At 39.7% G+C, this 19,783-nt stretch overlaps 3 protein-coding genes across 8 annotated transcripts in view; all 3 read left to right on the top strand.

Moving 5' to 3' along the window:
* LOC121718902 (zinc finger protein 135-like) overlaps positions 1 to 18,455 on the top strand; it is a 28,320-nt gene extending 9,865 nt beyond the window's left edge. For 3 of the 7 annotated variants that reach the window (XM_042104325.1, XM_042104324.1, XM_042104326.1), the window contains exon 4: positions 17,485 to 18,455. In XM_042104325.1, coding sequence (XP_041960259.1) covers positions 17,485 to 17,898 — 414 coding nt within the window. In that variant the 3' untranslated portion in view covers positions 17,899 to 18,455. Of the gene's footprint in view, positions 1 to 2,961; positions 3,128 to 13,562; positions 13,818 to 16,714 lie in introns of those variants that run through there. The other 4 variants (XM_042104328.1, XM_042104330.1, XM_042104327.1 and 1 more) reach the window with 4 other exon arrangements.
* LOC121718880 (gastrula zinc finger protein XlCGF57.1-like) overlaps positions 1 to 19,783 on the top strand; it is a 168,201-nt gene that overhangs the window by 52,130 nt on the left and 96,288 nt on the right.
* LOC121718875 (zinc finger protein 708-like) overlaps positions 1 to 19,783 on the top strand; it is a 137,977-nt gene that overhangs the window by 95,516 nt on the left and 22,678 nt on the right. The gene's annotated exons all lie outside the window — the stretch shown is intronic.

Below are 19,783 nucleotides of genomic sequence, written 5' to 3'. Positions count from 1 at the left end.
TTATTTAAGGGTGTGATAATAATGCAAGATATCCTTTGCATGACTGCAGTGAGGTGCCTTTGTAACTAAACATACTTGGGTGACAAATAAACACGCTCAGCCTTGGATGAGTTAAACAATATAATGTGTTTATTGTAAGACAAAAAGTTCAAACAATAACAAAAATGCAAAATAAGATTACAACACAAAAGGTTAATTTACACCGTGTTCCAAATTATTATGCAAATTGGATTTAAGTGTCATAAACATTTGTTTTTTTGTTTTTCAATTAAACTCATGGATGGTATTGTGTCTCAGGGCTCTTTGGATCATGGAAATCAATCTCAGACACCTGTGATAATTAGTTTGCCAGGTGAACCCAATCAAAGGAAAACTATTACTATAATTATTAAGCATGCCACAGGTTTCAAGCAATATGGGAAAGAAAAAGGATCTCTCTGCTGCTGAAAAGCGTGAAATTGTGTACTGCCTTGGACAAGGTATGACAATGTTGGATATTTCCCGAAAACGTATGTGTGATCATCGTACTGTGAAGAAATGTGTCGCTGATTCAGAACAACTTCATAGGATTAAGAGAGCAGCTGCTAAAATGTCATTGCAAAGCAGCAAACAGGTATTTGAAGCTGCTGGTCCCTCTGGAGTCCCATGAACTTCAAGGTGTAGGATCCTCAAGAAGTTTGCAAGTGTGCATAAACCTACTATTTGGCCACCCCTAAATAATGCTCACAAGCAGAAATGGTTGCAGTGGGCTCAAGAATAAAAGAAGATATAAAAAAAATAGTGTCATAAAGGGAGAGACACTCATAGTGTGGCCCCCATCTTCCCCTGACCTCAACCCTGTTGAGAACCTTTGGAGCATCATCAAGCAAAATATCTAGAGGGTGGGAGGCAATTCACATCCAAGCAGCAGCTCTGGGAGGTTATTCTGACATGCTGGCACCTCTGTGAGGCTATTCTGCAAAGACATTAAAGCAGAAACCCTCCAAAAAGTCACAATTTGGATGCAAGAATTGTGAAGGTGATATCAATGAAGGGGTCCTATGTTATTATGTAACTTGGCCTGTTAAGATTATTTAATTTATATGACCTCCTAATGCTGCAAATTCAACAAATTACCATTTTTAGTTCATTACAACCTATAAAATGTCTTGACACTCTGTTTTCTCTCAGTGCATTTTGATTTTTTTGTGAAAAAAATACTGTTATCATTGGGAGGTTTGTGTAATAAAATTAGAATTATATTTTAACAGTAAAAAAATAGAAAGTTGAAATAGTACAATTGTATAAAAAACATTAAAACAAATATTGAGTACAAGTCAAATACAACAGAGAGAAATAATTCTTTAAAGCTCTGTGTAGTTTGTCATTGTGCCTGCCTCACTGCTTGTCCACCATCCTGATGATGCACTTCGATCTTCCCTCATCGACCTTATCTCCATCCTCATCTCTGGGCAGCAGCCATGGAAGCAGCATCAGACCTCTCGAGGTAGGCCAAGAGGTCATCCTCCAGCCTCTGCTTCTGCGACCTCGGGGTGCCAGAGGTGGGGTCATGAGCTGCAGTTCGACTGGCTGAGGAAGAAGCTGGAAACGGGTAAGAGGAGCTGGTGGGCTGCGTTGCAGGGAAATGATGAGGGATCCCAGTCTGCAAAGGCTGGTGCGCTGGACTGCCTCAGAGCATCTGGCCTGGCCTGCGTACAACGACACCACCACAATCGCTCCCCACAACAGGTGGGTCCACGTTGTGATTGCCCCCCGATCAGCTCGTCCATCTCCCCGTAGAACTTGAAGCGGACAGGCCCCCTTCCATTCGACGTGTTATTGTCTTTACATTTTCATTTACATTTTTTGTATCCACCCACCAGCGTCAACCACTTGTTGCCACCTTCTCCTGCTGGAACTGACCCCTGAACGGTCTGCCCAGCTTCCCAGCCATCCCCTCCCACAGCAGTCGTTCAGTTGAGGTCATGGAGGGACTTTGCCGGTCCCTCAACCTCTACCTCCAGATGGATCCCCATCTGGTGGATAAGGAAGAGGGTCTGCTCTTTGTTGAAGCCCTCGTTCGTAAGAAGTGGTACAGTCAAAAGCAGTGTTGCGGACATTATATAATTTTTCAAGTGGTACAGCCTGGACATTGCAGGTATCTGAATCATAAAAAGAAAACAAGTCAAGACAGTACTTGCAGCATCCAGGGATAAACGACTGTTGAAGTATGCTCATGTCTATAATATAATGGTTTTTAATAACTCACCCGTGCATGTGCAATCTGCCAGGTGTAGGACGGCTGCCACCATCATCTACAACATTGGTTCCCAAAGACTGGGTCGCGACCCACAGGTGGGTCGTAGGAGATTTTATTTGGGTCGCCACTCATAGCCTAGTGACGATTTATGTTGTGTAATACCCCTAGCTTATACCTTATATAGCTTAGGAAAGCTAACAGCTTTCTATTAGGATCTAGTTTGTTAACCACAGTCACGAGTTGGGTCGCAATAGTCTGTCATTTTTAAAAAGTGGGTCCCCAGAAAAAAAGTTTGGGAAACACTGATCTACAAAGTAGCTTTCTCCATTCTGATATAGGTTGCCCCGGTAACGCACTGTCCTGTCCTTGTCTATGAATGCAACCAAGATGTGGTTGAGGAACACTAAAAAATAAAAAAATAAACATAATGTATGTTACAGACTGCAACTTGGGTATATGCTGTGAATGAACACCACAAAACTCTGATTTGAAGTCCACCTTACAGCAATCTACAACATTACCATTTCTATTGTCCTCTGAGTAGCTGTAGGCCTGTCCATTGTCTATTAAACCACTAGCAACAACACACATTGAGGTTTAGGCCTACTTTACACACTCATGTACAGTAGGTGGCGGAATAACGATGCAATCGAAACTAAAGAAGAAGAAAGTCGCAAAGTGACGCATGCACGACTCACTTCCTGTCTATGCTCGCTTCGGGTAACGTCCGGTACTAGTGACAATTGTTGCTGGATCCACGCAGCGCAAGAAGGAACACACAAGCAGTCCACCCTGTGATAACATGTGTACGTAGATGTTGGTTCAATACATTTTGTGTCAACAAACACCAAATCGGAGTCGACGGAGCAGGGAACTTGTCGGAGGAAGGTATGTGTTTTTGTCATAAACACTTGGCGGGAGCTAGGTTAGTTAGCACAACTTCGCAAGTAACTTCGACTGCTGATCTCAACACAACTTAAGAAGCAATACATTCAAACGTTCTTTACAGATCAGTATTTTCTCCCGAAACAGCCTACTTGGGTGAGCCAATAACCTCGCATAGGCCTACACCCAGGGTGCGATTTGTGAAAAAGAAAACAAGGGGGATGCTTTTGAAAGTTTTTTGGAGTTGCGCTGGGCCTCTAGAATCTTTGCTTGGATGCAGCATACCATTTCACAAGCTATGGATGTGAACACAGGTCCGGTGCTTCTGTCACTCGTCTGACAATGTTGCGCAATTAATTTATAAAGGAACCACGGACCGACAGAAAAATAAAACAAACGTTTTCGTAACCAGGAGGAAATGCACGTTGATCTGATTGCGTCTCCAGCGTGTTTAACTGGCATTGCCTACCTAACAGGGAAGTGTCTGAAGATCTGTCTGCAGCTTGCTTGCCAGCCTTTCTTAGTACTTAACAAAAGTTGTGAAATATGAACGCATATCCGTTTTTTGAATGTCGGCGATAGCATGTACACAGTCTGGCCACTTTCCATTGCCAAGCGTTAGCAGCTAACTGTCTTGAAAGCGGTACTCTGAAGTTTAAAACTATTGGCTGCCCAGAGCCACTCTGGATTTGCCATAACCAATCGTTAACTTTTGGTCGACAGTAAAAAATATGGACAGTCATCACGTAGACGTCAAACGAGGCGGGTGCATAGGGGCGGGTGAAGCAAATTTCAACCGTTTCGTGTTGGTCGACGAGGCTTTCTGCCCAGGCTCAGGGGACGTAAATGTAACGTAGGCACGTAGTCTGACTCGTGTAACTCTTGTGATAGCTGCACCGAGAGATTGGGTGTGTAGCCACTTACTTCGTTACCACCATGTCTACATTACTGTTCTAAATGTCCTTGTTGTTCGTAGATCAACGCTTTTTTAACGCTTTTATATTGGTAATTCAAGTACAATAAGCATGGGTCAAAACAATCCATAAGGAATCCATCTATGTACAGGATCAGGTGTAATTAAAAGGATGAAGCAAGAGAGAAAAAAATAATAATAAACAAAACAGAAAAAAAACAACCACAACAGAGAAAAAAAACATATAACTAGGGCTTAGTCATTAAATCATATTCTGTAACACTGTTCAAAAGTTGTACTGCTTTCTTAGACTTCATAGCTTTAAGGGCTTTTGTATAATAAAGGAAATCATTGTAAAACCCACTAAAAGTGGGCTTAACCTTTGAGTATTTACATTTATGTATAAAAAATGTACAGAGAATAACAATCACATTGACTAAGAGATCATCGTTATCATTCACAGTAAAGAGTCCATATATAATGTCCTTCAAGTCAAAGTTATCTAACCTAAAACATTTAGGACTGAGCCAGTTATGAAGGTCAAGCCACAAGGTTTTAACATAAACACATTCGACAAACAGATGCTCAGCTGTTTCCAGCCCATTACAAAATACACAATTTTGATTAAATCGTTGGAGGGGTATATTCCATTCAAAGTTTTGAAATGTAGCTCTTTGGCCTTAGGCATTATGGGATGTCTCATGTATTTAGTTTGCAAAAGCTGTATACGATTCTTTGGAAAAACTTTTAAAATAGAATTTCTATATGTTAATAAGGAGTAAGACCGGTTGATAAATAGGTTTCTAAGACATTTGTTGGAGCATCTAAAACTCTTAAAGTCACAACCTTCAACAAAGAGCTGTGGTAGGGAAGGACAAATATTGGGATCTGAAATTATTCCTCTTATTAGGCCTAAAATGGAGTCAGGTATGGCATCAAATACAGAATGATATGTATCAATGTTGCAGGTTAACTCATACTTCAAACAAAAGCTTTGATATGTTAAAAGACATCCATTAGAATCAATTAAATGCAGGACTGACCAGATGCCCTTCTCTAGCCAGTCCTTGATCAACAAGGATGACTTCTTTACAGTAATGTATCTGTTGTTCCAGATAGGTGTATTGTGAGGGGTAAAATTATGATTGTACAGAATCTTCCAGTATAGAGCAACCTGCTGATGGATGAGTGATAATTTGATGGGCAGTTTCTGAATACAGAAATCACATTTAAGGAAAAAATCTATACCACCTATTTTTTTGAATATTTCATGGGGCATATGGTACCAGAAGCTGGTACATTGAATAAGCAGGATATATACACCTTGAGATACTCTCCATTTTTGTTAGCAAGACTCTACCCCAGTGTTTCCCCTACAGTGTATTTAACAGCGGCGCAGCGCCGCCGCTGGATTTTCAGCGCCGCTGCAACATAATATCATGAGATTCACTTAACACACTGTAAAAGCACAACGGCCAACGTCATCTCGAAATTGTTTTCTGAAAGTCTTGAGTAAGTTAAGTGCATCAAATCCGCACTTAGCCTCTCATTATTCAGGACATATATGCGGCATGATGTGTCAGGTGATTACAAGCCCAAAGACAAGTATGCAGCCCATATGGCTAGCCTACGTTCTGAACACGGTTACATTGTTTAGCTATCCGACTGATGGGGTCTTGCTCCGCCACAGTGTAGCCTATGGTGTCATCGTTCACTTGTAGGTTACACAATAAATAGCCTACTTATAGGCCTGGTGACAATAAAAAATGATATTAGTTATATTTCATCACGAAGCTGTTTGTATGCCGTGAATTCGCTTGTAGCCTATGCCATATGTTAAGCTTGAGCAATTCCTCTGATCCAAAGCCTGCTTTGACACATTGACACTAATGTGAAACATGCATCCTCCTCTCCTAGCCTACATCAAATAAAGGAAACCAATTCATGATTACCGAAATGAATTTAACATGGGGGGGGGGGGAAAGTTTGTTGCGATTTAGCCTACTGTTGTGATGCGGTTCTTTCTGCTGATTGGATTTACGTCCGGTGTCGTCAACTCTGAGAACTCTTGCTCCGGCTGACAATTTTATCCAGAGAGCTGATTTCCCAAAGATGAGCCTCCATCAACATTCAACGACAAATTATTAAAACGTAAGTAATGCAATAGAGTAAACCAATGTGCTACAAGGTGTATGGTCTTAACGTTAATTGTAGCCTAGACTTGTAACGTTAGCGTAGGGCTACATGTAATGTTTGCATGGGAAAGCTAGGCGAACACAGTCTAGGCCTGTTTAAACTTTCTGATAGTTAAAGGAAATATGAGCATATGTTGGCATATACGTATAGCCTAAATTCTGTCCACTTAGCTATAATAGGCTATCACAAACAGACCTTTTCTACGTTTGCGGCATTAGACATAGGAGCCTACATTCTCTTATCAGAAAGACGTGTTCTCATAACTTCAGCGTTCTCTTGACGGTGAGACGAACGGTCGCACTTCAATCAAGTAGCCTAGGTCATATCATAGCTATGCAGATGACACACAAATTTACTTAGCTCTATCACCAAACAACTATGGTCCTCTTGAATCTATGTGTCAGTGTATAGAACAAATCAACACCTGGATGTCTCAAAATTTTCTTCAGCTGAACAAAGAAAAAACTGAAGTAATTATATTTGGTAAAAATGAGGAAAGACTTAGGGTTGCCACTCTCCTTGACACAAAAGGGTTGAAGGCAAAGGATACTGTTAAAAATCTTGGTGTATTAATTGACAGTGATCTAAATTTCAACAGCCACATGAAAGCGATAACTAAATCAGCTTTTTACCACCTCAAAAATATTGTCAAACTCAGAGGGCTGATGTTAAAACATGACTTAGAAAAACTCATTCATGCATTTATCTCCAGCAGGGTTGATTACTGCAATGGACTGTTCACAGGCCTTCCTAAAAAGACTATTAAACAGCTTCAGGTGATACAAAATGCAGCAGCTAGGACTCTAACAAAAACTAAAAGAACTGACCACATTACTCCAATTCTTAAGTCCTTGCACTGGCTTCCAGTAAGTCACAGAATTGACTTTAAAGCACTATTGCTTGTTTATAAATCAGTAAATGGAGCAGGACCTAAATACTTGTCAGACATGCTTCAGCAGTACACACCTTCTCGTCCTCTCAGGTCCCAGGTGAAAAACCTGCTAGTAAAACCTACAGTTAGAACTAAACATGGTGAAGCAGCTTTTAGCTGCTATGCGGCTCAGCTGTGGAACCAACTTTCGGATGACATTAAAAAGGCCCCAACTGTAGCCAGTTTTAAATCTAGACTTAAGACCAAACTGTTCTCAGACGCTTTCTGCTAACTGTGCCGAGTTACAAATTCTGAATCTGCCTCGATAATTATTCTACTTTGTCTTTTATTACTTTTTTTACTACTTTTGCCTTTGTTTTTGCTTACTAATTATTCTTTATTTTTAAATGATTTTACCTTGTGTTTTATGTTTTCTTTTTATTATGATCTTTACCTTTTAACTATTCTTTGACTATATTGCCTATACTGACTATATGCTTTTATTTGTTATTATCGTTTGGTTTTGTTTATGTAAAGCACATTGAATGACCTCTGTGTATGAAATGTGCTATATAAATAAACTTGACTTGACTTGACTTGACTAGGTCCTTTTCGAGTTAATTGTGAGTGAGTTGTATGGTAACTGTGGGAGTGATGTAGAAGAAAAGTGAGTATTTACTTTTTTATACGTGGGTTTGTTGTTTTGGGACTGAGAAATAGACTACAAGGAGAGCATCTGGCTACGTGCATGCGTGTCAGCATTAATGGCCCCCCAACAATTCAATTCAATTACCAAAGAGCCTTAGAGATGTTCTTTGAAAAGCCCAGAAAAATTAAGTGCTCGCAGATTGGGTGTGGCCTTTGCCATTAAGACAAATTTAAATAAATTGTAAATAATCTTTTTCTGGGTTGTGCCATTTCATTTTTAACCAATAATGTAAAAGAAAGCTGAAAATGTCCACAAAAGAAACACGAAGGTATGATATAAAAAAAAAAAAAAAAAAAAAAAAAAATGCGCAACAACCCCCCCCCCAGTAATAGCACCGCTGCTGGAAAAAATTCTAGGGGAAACACTGCTACCCATTAAGCTAATGTCTCTCAGTAACCATGAATTAAGTTTAGCCTGACTATCCTTGGTTATCCTTGACACATTCATGTTCTCCCTTTCTGTTGGAACACTAGAAATAAGTATACCTAAATATTGAACTGTAGATTTTATGGGAATGTTATAGGCTTCGGTTAGATTGCACTGGTGGATAGGCATTAACTCACACTTATTTAAATTCAATTTCAGGCCAGAGGCTTTAGAGAAAGACTCAATCGTCTTCAAAACTTTTGGTGTCTCGGCCAGATGCTTCATAAAAATAGTTGTCATCTGCCAGCTGGCTAATTAGAACTGGCAATCCTAAAACGTCAAGTGGGGCAATGTTTGAATTTTTTTTATAAGAATAGAGAGCATTTCTGTTGCAATTATGAAAAGAAGGGGAGAAATAGGACCGCCTTGTTTGATTCCACGTCCGATATTAAAACGGGGTGAAGTGCCCCCTGGTAAGGAGATGGAGCTGTTAGTATTGTTATATAGGGAAGCTATACTATTTCTGAATTTATCACCAAAACCTAATAGTTTTAAACATTGAAAAATAAAAGGATGCTCAATAGAGTCAAAGGCCTTGTAAAAATCAAGAAATAACAAGAAGCCCTCATCCTCAATCAAGTGTTTAGTCTAGAACATCAAGTACCAAGCGAATGTTATTGTGGATAGATCTACCCTTCATAAAACCAGATTGGGAATCACTTATAATGGTGTGGATTTTCTTTTTTAATCTGTTAGCATAATTTATAGTCATTATTTAATAAAGTAATTGGTCTCCAATTATCTAGCAGTTTGGGGTCTTTGTTTGGGAATTAAGGTTATTATACCCTGTTTCATGGTGGGGGGAATGTCATCATATCTGTCGCTTCCTTTAACATAAGAAGGAAAGGGCCTTTCAGTGAATCCCAGAAGTGTTTATAAAAGTTGGCAGTAAGACCATCAATTCCAGGAGATTTGTTTAAGGATAAACCTTCTACCGCTTTATCAAGTTCCTCAACAGAAAAGTCAGTCACACAATTCGGCAAAATCAGTATCTATACGAAGAATAAGATGCTGGATGTTACTGAAGAAACAGTTTGCATCAGCACAAGAATATGCAGAAGAGTACAATTTCTGGTAGAAAGAAACCACTTCCTTTGTGATCACAACTGGATCTTTATTCTCCTCTCCCTTTATTAGTAAAGATTTTATTGAGTCTTTTTTCTAGCTGGCAGAAATAGGATGTGCTTTTCTCCCCTTCCTCTATCCACTTTGCTCTGGACCTTACATAGGCTCCTTCTGCCTTTCTGAGATAGATTTTATCAAGTTCAGAGGACAAGGTTTGTAGTCTTTGTCTGTCCACATCAGTAGGGGGTGCACTTTGACAGAGCAAATTTATTTCTTTAATTAAATTGAGTTCTAATGACTTGTTGTCTCTATTCACCTTTTTCCATAGGATATACAGTACTCTCTTATTTTAAATTTAACGAATTCCCATTTAGAAAGATAAGATGCTATGGAGTAATCTGATATCACTTGTGTAATGATGGCTTTCACACCATTATCAAACGCTTGGGACTTTAGCAGGCTACAGTTAAATTTCCAATAACCCTTATTGCAAAAGCTGACATTAGAGGGTTTTACACTCAGTTTAATAACTGCGTGATCTGTGAGTGGAGCAGCTGAAATATAGCAATCTGAAATGGTGTCAATCATGGAGAGTGAGACCAGCCAGAAATCAATTCTTGATTTGACAGTGTGGTTTGGCTTGAACCAGGAATATTGCATGGTGTTTGGATATCTGTGTCGCCATGGATCCAAAAGATTATAAAAGCGACAGATTTCTGATAGAATAGAGTTATGGGAGTGGTTTTGAGGTTTGGGAGGGTATCTATCAAGGTGTTCATCAAGGACTATGTTAAAATCTCTGCCTATAACAATAGTAGCTGTTGGTTAAGAGAGTTCACAATGTGCAATGGTTGCAGAAATGTCAGATATCATCTGTCTATTTTGAGTTAGGTTATTGAAACCGTAGACATTGACAAATATGTTATAATGATCATTAAGGTCTAAGACGCATACTAACCAATGGCCAGAATTGCTTGATTTAGACATTACCACTTTGGCTTGAGTTTTGTGAAATAAAATTGAAGAGCCATGATCAAACAAAATTTTGTTACCCCATTGACTGACCCAGAATTTTTGGTCCTCTGTAGTTGAATGAGTTTCTTGTAATAAAATTAAGTTAGCTTTTTCACCCTTACAAAATAAAAAAATATATTTTCTTTTAGTAATATCTCTTAAGCCCCTAGCATTGAGTGAAATACAAGAAAAAGAAACAAACATAGAAAGCTAGCAATTGCTAGCGAAGTAAGTCCAACAAGGTAACAAAGAATTAAGGTTCGCTTAATTCCAGAATGAGGAATTATTGTCCCAACTGATTCAAAATGAGAAAACCATCCAACCCATTTTAAAGATAGAGCTAATGGTAGTATGGAGAACCTAACCAATGTATAATGGTTTTTGTCTAAGTAATTTTAACTCCATCAATATAACCATCACCACCTCTGTAGTATGCCCGTTTTCCAGCCTCTCTGGCTGCAGCTATCTTTGGCCACAGCTTCTCTCGTGATTCCCTGTCAGGTTTGCAAAGGTCTTCCATGAAGTGGATCTTCTCTTTCTGGCAGACTTCACAATCCTTGGTCATCTTCCAAATACTGTCACGGTGAAGCCTCTGAGTAAACTGGATGATGATCATTCTTGTTTTGTTCTTTTCACGTCTGCCGAGGCGGTGCATAGAGTCGACGATGTGGTTAATGTTTGCAGACCACGATGGAAAAATCTTCACCAGCAAGCTAAGGACCATCGCACGTGTGTCCTCGTTGTCAGATTCTTTCATCCCTTTGATCCTAAGATTCCACCTGCGTTTATAACGCTCAAGCTCCAGAACACGCTCTTGTAGATCTGCATTAACTTTCTTCAATTCAGAGACATCATTATCTGTTGCTTTAATGTGATCTTGGCAATCTTTAATCTCTGCTGCATTGAATTCAACTGCTTTAGTTGTTGTTAGCATGATAGAGTTCTGTTGCAGTTGCGTACCAATTGTGTCCACTTTTTCGCTCAACATTTTTGATGCACCCAAAACTGCAGTCATACCTTCAACTTGTTCGGTGTCTTCGCTAGAGATGCACCGATTGCAATTTTCTGGGCCGATACCGATTTCCGATTTTTCATAGAGTTTGACCTGCCGATACCGATTTTAGCCGATTCCGATTTCATTTCTTCTAACCATTTTACAGCACACACACAAATAGTTATTTTCTATCTTTTCTTTGATAGAACATGTTAATATAGACGTGTAATCAACTTATCAATGATGAAATGGCTGTTAAAAAAAAATGGAACCGGTGAGCAGACAGATTCTTTTTCAAGTCTAACTTCAGATGCAGTATCAAATTATGGATTAAGTTAAATTATGGAACACCCATTTTATGCTTCTCACATCCTATATCCAACTAAAGATTTAAGAACAATTTTCATGATACATTTGAACATACTACCATGTAACATATTTTCATATGCATTGATGAATTTATGGTAGGGCGAGGGAAAAGTGGTAGCAGCCTAGGCTATCACGCAAACACAGGGGAGAAGTGCTAATAGCGATTAGGTGCTCCACCATATGAAAACAGTGCACGTCTGTTTTGCGGTGAAAGATTTAAATCCAAATTCCGATTAAATGCATCAATTAGGCTATAGAAACTTTCAGAGACGACTGATTCAGTATTCAGAGCATCAGTTTTCTTCATTGTAGGCTACTATGTCAAAAGCAACTTTAACGTTTGATTGCCTTTCTAATAGGCTATCGTTTGTTCACTTTCACGACATCTACTTCTCAATCTGCTAGACTAGGGTATTTTAAGACATAGCCCTAGTCTACGTGCAGTAAATAGTTAGAGTATTTTTTTTTCAGTGGAGTAGAACTACTAGGGCTACTGTATGTCGCTGCTTGTTGACATCTTTGATTATTTTTAATGTCGCAGTCGTTTATCTCCGTTCAGCAGGCTTATGGTTCAGCTGTGGGCACGCAATTAGCGGCAGTGACGGGCGGTGATGAGCGATGTTTACGTAGCCTAATGAAGTGACAGCTTAGTAAATTCCACGCAGTAGGCCAATGGTAAAGCACAGCGTTTGCTGCATAGAAAAACTCAGTAGCCTATTAGCGCTTTCTTTGTAGCCCACATCCAGCCCTGAGCGTTGGCCTGGTTGCTAGCTTCTTCAAACTTTGCAAACTCAGCTGGGTGTTGTTACAATTGCGGCGCACAAGTGTATTTGACCGGCATAAAATCGGCATGTCTCAGACTGACCGGCCAGTCGCCGGTCATGGCCGATCACGTGAAAATCGGCCGATTCCGGTCACCAGCCGATCTATCGGTGCATCTCTAGTCTTCGCCCTTCTTTTTAGCAGCAGGTAAAATCTTCGCTGGGGAGGAGCACTCTTTTCTCTTGATGGAGTCGGTGGAAATGTGGCCCTTGCTAGCATAGTTATGTCCGTTATTAGCTGCACCTTCATGTGCAGCATTGACTTGTTTCGCAGCATTCTGTTTCTTTGACATCATGGTGCCGTTCTTCGTTCAAATTGCAATCTAGGCATAGGTGGGTACTGGCAGTTAAGGAGAACCCATTGAATAGGCGCTGGACAGTGTTTAAATAAAATAATTGGGACAAATAAAACCTCGTTTAACGGACAATATGTGCCCAGTCCGCCATCTTTCGGAATCTCCGAAATCTCCTGTGCGACGCTTTCACCCGCTCTGGTTGTATGCTTATTATGTCACTTTAGCATTGATTTCGGAAAAAAGTGTATTACTCAGCCGGTAAGTTAGTTACGAGGTTATGACGCCAATCACACAATGTTGTATTACTCCGAAAATAGAAAAAGTTCATATAAAGGCTTAAAACACTTCAGCTGTAATGTTATTTGATGCCAAAATTGAATGAGGTTCAATGGGGATGGCCACGTGAGGGCGCCACGTGAGGGCGCCACGTGAGGGCGCTCGCAGGTGGGGCAAAGAAAATACACACTGATGACCAATTTTTACTTTTTAAAGTCACTATTGTTCTAAAGTCACGTAGTTATTCTAAAAAGTCTTTCAAACTTGTCAATAACGTCATTCATTAGCACAATGCTTGCGTGTTGTGGGCAACAACGACCCAGGCTGTAAGAAATTAAAAGGACATAAGTACTCGTTCATTCATTGATTTGCAAATAATTATTTACAGAGTTGCTTTCTGTTTTTTTTTTTTTGTGTTTTTTTTTTTTAAGAGGAGGAAACTGACTTTGATCTTTCTATTTATCTTTATTTTGTTTCTCTGACTACAGGCAATTGATCTGCTTTGGAGGGGGATCATCTTTGCTCTGCTAGCAACATGGATCTCGGACTTCCCTCAAGTTCTGGCTGTGCTGAAACACACCAGGTTGATCTGAGTTTTATATTGAAAAAAGAAAACATCAAAGAGGAGGAATATGATCATATGATTTCATGTCCAGATGAGACACCGAGGTCTACTTACAATGAAACGCTAAGGACAACAGTGAAGACTGAAGAGGAGGAGCAGCAGCTCGACCAGCTGGAAAGTAAGTCCTCTCACATAGAGATACATAGACTGGTGTGTGGCACATAGATACATAGACTGGTGTGTGGCACATAGATACATAGACTGGTGTGGTACATAGAGATACATAGACTGGTGTGTGGTACATAGAGATACATAGATACATAGACTGGTGTGTGGTACATAGAGATACATAGACTGGTGTGTGGTACATAGAGATACATAGACTGGTGTGTGGCACATAGAGATACATAGACTGGTGTGTGGCACATAGATAAATAGACTGGTGTGTGGCACATAGAGATAAATAGACTGGTGTGTGGCACAATTTTGTGACTCTAGATGGTACTGGTCTGTGGCAGCAGTGTGTTGTATTACATTAGCTGCTTTCAGGCATAAGTTTAAGTCCGCATAGATAGATAGATAGATAGATAGATAGATAGATAGATAGATACTTTATTGATCCCCAGGGGAAATTCAAGGTCACAGTAGCAAACACATTCACTAACAGCAGAAAGTAATTAAAAGTATATAATATAAAAAAACACAACTAAAGCAATAAGGACAGTAGAAGATAAATATATACTAAATATACTAAAATACAAATTATACTAGATAACACTTAATCTAAATCAATTCTAAAAAAACAGTATCCACATAGTGGGTGATTAATCAATCAAGATGCGCTTGCAATGACTGAGGCAGGGACTGAGCTGTTCTGTTGATAAGCGCTTGGGCCGTACATCGGAACAACATATCCCTTGATATATCACATATCACTCGAAGGGTCGGACATCCATTTGCTAAAAATCCGCATATAGTGTGGAGGACATGTCTGAAAACAGTTGTACTCATTCACATGCAGAGGGTATGTTACAAGCTCATTCAGTCAGCAAAGCTGCGCCTTTAGATGTATAAGTTTAGACAAAACAATGTCCGTTGCAGTTCATTTGTTACTTTAGTTGTATCTCTGGTCTTTTAAAATTGCAATTGCATTGTCTTCAAGTCAGCTGATTGAACGTGCCTGCTGATTTGAGGATGCCAGACCAGGAAGCCATGGATTTTTCTTCTCACCAGGGCTTGAAAATATTTTTTTTCCTCAGTAGAAAAAACTGTCCCGAATTCTACTTGGTATTGTCCCGGAGTCAAAGTGTAATTCCAGCAAAAATTGACCCCGGAGTGTTTTTCTGCATTAAAACATCACATAAGCCGTGGAGACAGTATTTTTCGTTGATCAACCACTACAGAGCTTGGCCCGGTATATGCTTTGGCCCCAAAACGCAAACAGTTGATTAGCTCGGGGCAGTGAGCTAAACGCATCCCAAATAGCATTTTTTAACCAGTAATATTGTTCAAAACGGCACCAAACCTTGTCAGTGGCTTGCTCAGGGTCCTTAGACATAAAGTGAAGCACCAGCAACGTAGTTAGCAGACCCGGAGCCTATTAGAACAGACGGTTAATCTCACAAAAGACTGAGATCTCACACGGAGCATGTTGTCTATTGCCGGAAGGTAATGATTTATATGAACTTTCCTTCGAGAGGAGCTGGTAGGGGAATAGTTGGTAAGTGTTCTTAACAGTCTTCTGTAATAAACTCCAGGTTCGCTAGCTTCGTTGTTTGTGCTTAGCGGCTATGTAATGAACAACAGTTACAAAAGGTGACATTGGGTTGGTGTATTTGTTATTTAAAAATAAATTAAAACAATAATGCAAAGAAAAGAAAAGAAACAACCTCTCAGTTTCTTTTAACCAGCCAGGACCCTTTTCTAATCCCCCGCCCCCCTTTAACGACCCCAACCTCTCAGTTTCTTTTAACCAGCCAGGACCCTTATCTAATCCCCCGCCCCCCTTTAACGACCCCAACCTCTCAGTTTCTTTTAACCAGCCAGGACCCTTATCTAATCCCCCGCCCCCCTTTAACGACCCCATTTTCAAACTGTGATCCAATCAGATGGCCAAAAATAAGATTGGATCACATTTTAACAAATATATGTACTAATTGTCTAACTTCTGACTTGAATCGAAACAAATCGAGACGTAACCCCATGCAGACACATACATGCACAGAACCACTTTGCAGGTGCACTTTCTCTCTCTCTCTCTCTCTCTCTATATATATATATATATATATATATATATATATATATATATATATATATATATATATATATATATATATATATATATATATATATATTTCGCAGCAGAACTTGTGACCGCTGAACAGGAAAGGAAAACAAAAGTCTAGCGATCAGGAACTGTCTGGAATTTTGAAAACACAGAAGGATTAAATAGAGTGGCCATGAGACACGAGGGAACATGGATGTGTTCTCCATTTGAGGAGCGTAATTGGTTGTGGACGTGCACAGACAGCTACAGACACAGAGCGCACAGTAGGCCTAGGCTACTTTCACTTTGTAGTGTGCCATGTCATTACATGAAAGATGCTTCACGCCAAAACGGCTAACAAACATTATCAAATTTATCATGACGTGTTGTCACAAACACTTACACCTATTAGAAAATTTAAAAATCAACCTAAGTAAAGACGATGTTAAGTATTGTTCAGTTTATTTATATATATATATATATATATATATATATATATATATATATATATATATATATATATATAATGTATATCCCCCCCCAACTGTATTAATCCCCCCTATGTGAAGCACTGAAGGGGGGGACCCCCATTTTTGAAAATTAATTTTAAGCCCTTTGTAATGTGTTAGTGATAAGTAGTGATTGGTTTACATAAAATTCAAATGCAGAAGTGTTTCTATTTCAAGTTAAATATTTCCTCATTAATATTTCATTGTTTCATGTGGAATATCTATCTGTCATCCTAAATGGATACGGTATCTCTTCTAGAACATCTGTATCATTCTAAGTCTCTATGGTAACTCTTCCAGGTGCATCAGACCACTCGCAACAGAGGATCCAAGGACAGAATGATGAACTCAACCTGCAACTCGAAGGAAGGCTGCACCAACGCACAGTTGGCAGGAAGAGTTTCAGAGCCCTTACTGAACTTGAGAAAGCCCAGACACACTATGCACACACTGTAGGGAAGCCTCATAACTGTTTCCAGTGTGGAAGAGGTTTCTCACACGCGTCAAGTCTTTCACGCCACATGCGTGATCACAAAACGGAGAAGCCTCGTGAAACATTAATGTTTACACAGACTACAGGGAAGCCTCATAAATGTTCCCGCTGTCGAAAAAGTTTTTCACACATGTCAAGTCTTTCACGCCACATGCATGAACACGATGGAGAGGAGCAGAGTCGTGTAACACAAGTGCTTGAAACACAGACTGAAGACATGCGTTATAAATGTTACCAGTGTGGGAAAGGTTTTTCAGAATTCCTAGCGCTTAGATACCATAAGGAATTACATGAAAAAGAGAAGGGTCATGAATGTACCCGCTGTCGAAAATGTTTTGCTCACAGGTCAAGTCTTTCACGCCACATGCATGAACACGATGAAGAGGAGCCCAGTCGCAAAACACAAGTGCTAGAAACACAGACTGTAGGGAAGCCTCATAAATGTTCCCAATGTGGAAAACGTTTTTCAGAACTCTTAGCGCTTAGATACCATATGGAATTACATACAAAAGAGAAGACTCATGAATGTCCCTGCTGTCGAAAAGGTTTTTCACACAAGTCAAGTCTTTCACGTCACATGCTTGAACACAAAGGAGAGATCCCTAGTGAAACATTAATGCCTACACCAACTGAAGGGAAGCCTCATAAATGTTCCCATTGTGGAAGAGGTTTTTCACACATGTCAAGTCTTTCACGCCACATGCTTGAACACAAAGGAGAGATCCCTAGTGAAACATTAATGCCTACACCAACTGAAGGGAAGCCTCATAAATGTTCCTTTTGTGGAAGAGGTTTTTCACACATGTCAAGTGTTTCACGCCACATGCGTGATCACAAAGGAGAGGAGTCTTATAAAACAATGATGGCTACACAGACTGTAGGGAAGCCTCATGAATGTTCCCGGTGTGGAAAAGGTTTTTCACACACGTCAAGTCTTTCACGCCACATGCTTGTACACAAAGGGGCGAAAAGCCTGAAAAAAAGAAAATAATACACTGGAGAAGTATCATAAATGTTCTCAGCATGGAAAATCATTTAGAACAATCACAGATCTTCATTGTAATATGCTTATGCATAGAAGCCGCAGTAAATGTGTGGAAAAGGTTTAGTCTCCTTGCTTATCGGCCCTCACGCCTCCCTCTCCCATAGTTCTCTTCCTCTGGTTGTAAGTAGACAAATGAGACGATAGCGCCGAGCTTTGGATGATTCCTGGGGCACGGGCGAGAGAAGCCACGTGTAAATAGAGCTTGACTCGTTCACATGCAGAGATGTATTGAGTATGTATTGGAGTATGTATTAGTTTATGTTCAGATTACTCTAATAGTAGAGTAGCCGTTTAAAATGCAATAAAACAATGTTGCAGTTCTTTTTCTTTATAATATTATTTTCTTTATCATTATATCAGTTCAACATGGATATAACAAACTGTTGTTGTCAAGGAGACATTCTTACCTTCAAGGAGACATTTCTTACATTGAACATATTGACAAAACAAACAAACATTGACATAATAAAAAGTAAGTAAATTAAATATAAACTATCGTTGCAGTTCATTTTTGCTGTTACTTATTATCTCAGCTCTTTTAAAATAAGTGATTCGATCTAAAACCTGATTGGAATTTTTCAAGGATACTGTTTTCGTTGAAGGCGTTTCAGTTAGCCTATTAGCTGGTTTGATGCTCATTGAGCTCAATGCAAATCAAACCAGCTAATAGGCTAACTGAAATACACACCATGCCAATCTCTAGGTATGGTGAAGAGTATGTGATGATGTGGGGCTATTTTAATTCCAAAGGCCAAGGGAATTTTATCAGGATGCATAGTATCCTGGATCCATGAAATAACTGGCCTTTAAAAAAAAAATCTGTCTGCCTCTATGGGAATCCAACATAGGTTTAACATAAGATAGGGGTATGACTTATGCACCCTGTATTTTAATGAAGAACATTTATTTATTTACGATACATTATTCATTCACAAAGAAAATTGGTGTCATTAATGGTTGGATTATTCCTCTTTGTTTTAGTTAAGGCATTAAGATCCATTTACAAAAGATTATTTCTTTCTTTATTCCTCTTTTTAGTCAACTTTAGCATGGGGCTGAATACTTTTTATAGGCACTATAAGTCTATCTGGGGGGGGGGGGGTTGGATTGGTGGTGCGTCCTTTTTGGAGCAGGCATATACTTTGTTCCTCAGAGTTGCCAAAGGCCTTGTAGAATACCCAGCCGGGACGGTGGTCACTGCTAGATCTGAAAGACACATCATTTGGGGGGAAACTAGTTGTAAAAATAAGTAAGTATAAGTATATATACTCTTTTGATCCTGTGAGGGAAATTTGGTCTCTGCATTATTCCAATCCGTGAATTAGTGAAACATACACAGCACACAGTGAACACACAGTGAGGTGAAGCACACACTAACTCAGAGTATACAAGTATACTCTTTTGATCCTGTGAGGGAAATTTGGTCCCAATCCGTGAATTAGTGAAACACATTCAAGACACAGTGAGGTGAAGCACACACTAATCCCGGCGCAGTGAGCTGCCTGCAACAACAGCAGCGCTTGGGGAGCAGTTAGGGGTTAGGTGCTTGCTCAAGGGCACTTCAGCCGTGGATGTGGGGATTGAAGAGCAGTGCACATTTTTCCTACTGGGTCGGGGATCGAACCAGCAACCCTTCGGTTACAAGCCTGAAACCTTAACCAGTAGGCCATGGCTGCCCCAAGAAGTCGGCTGCAAGAGAACTGCAGGAAACATCAGGCTGCCCCAAGATCCACTCACTATCAGTATGCAGATAAACGAAAGTTTGACTCGGGTACATTCACAAGATCCACTCACTATCAGTATGCAGATAAACGGAAGTTTGACTCGGGTA

Source organism: Alosa sapidissima, chromosome 9 (assembly GCF_018492685.1).
Source record: "Alosa sapidissima isolate fAloSap1 chromosome 9, fAloSap1.pri, whole genome shotgun sequence".
NCBI classification, from domain to species: Eukaryota; Metazoa; Chordata; class Actinopteri; order Clupeiformes; family Clupeidae; genus Alosa; species Alosa sapidissima.
The sequence above is the reverse complement of the archived record's forward strand: the minus strand, read 5'-3'. Positions and strand labels throughout refer to the sequence as shown.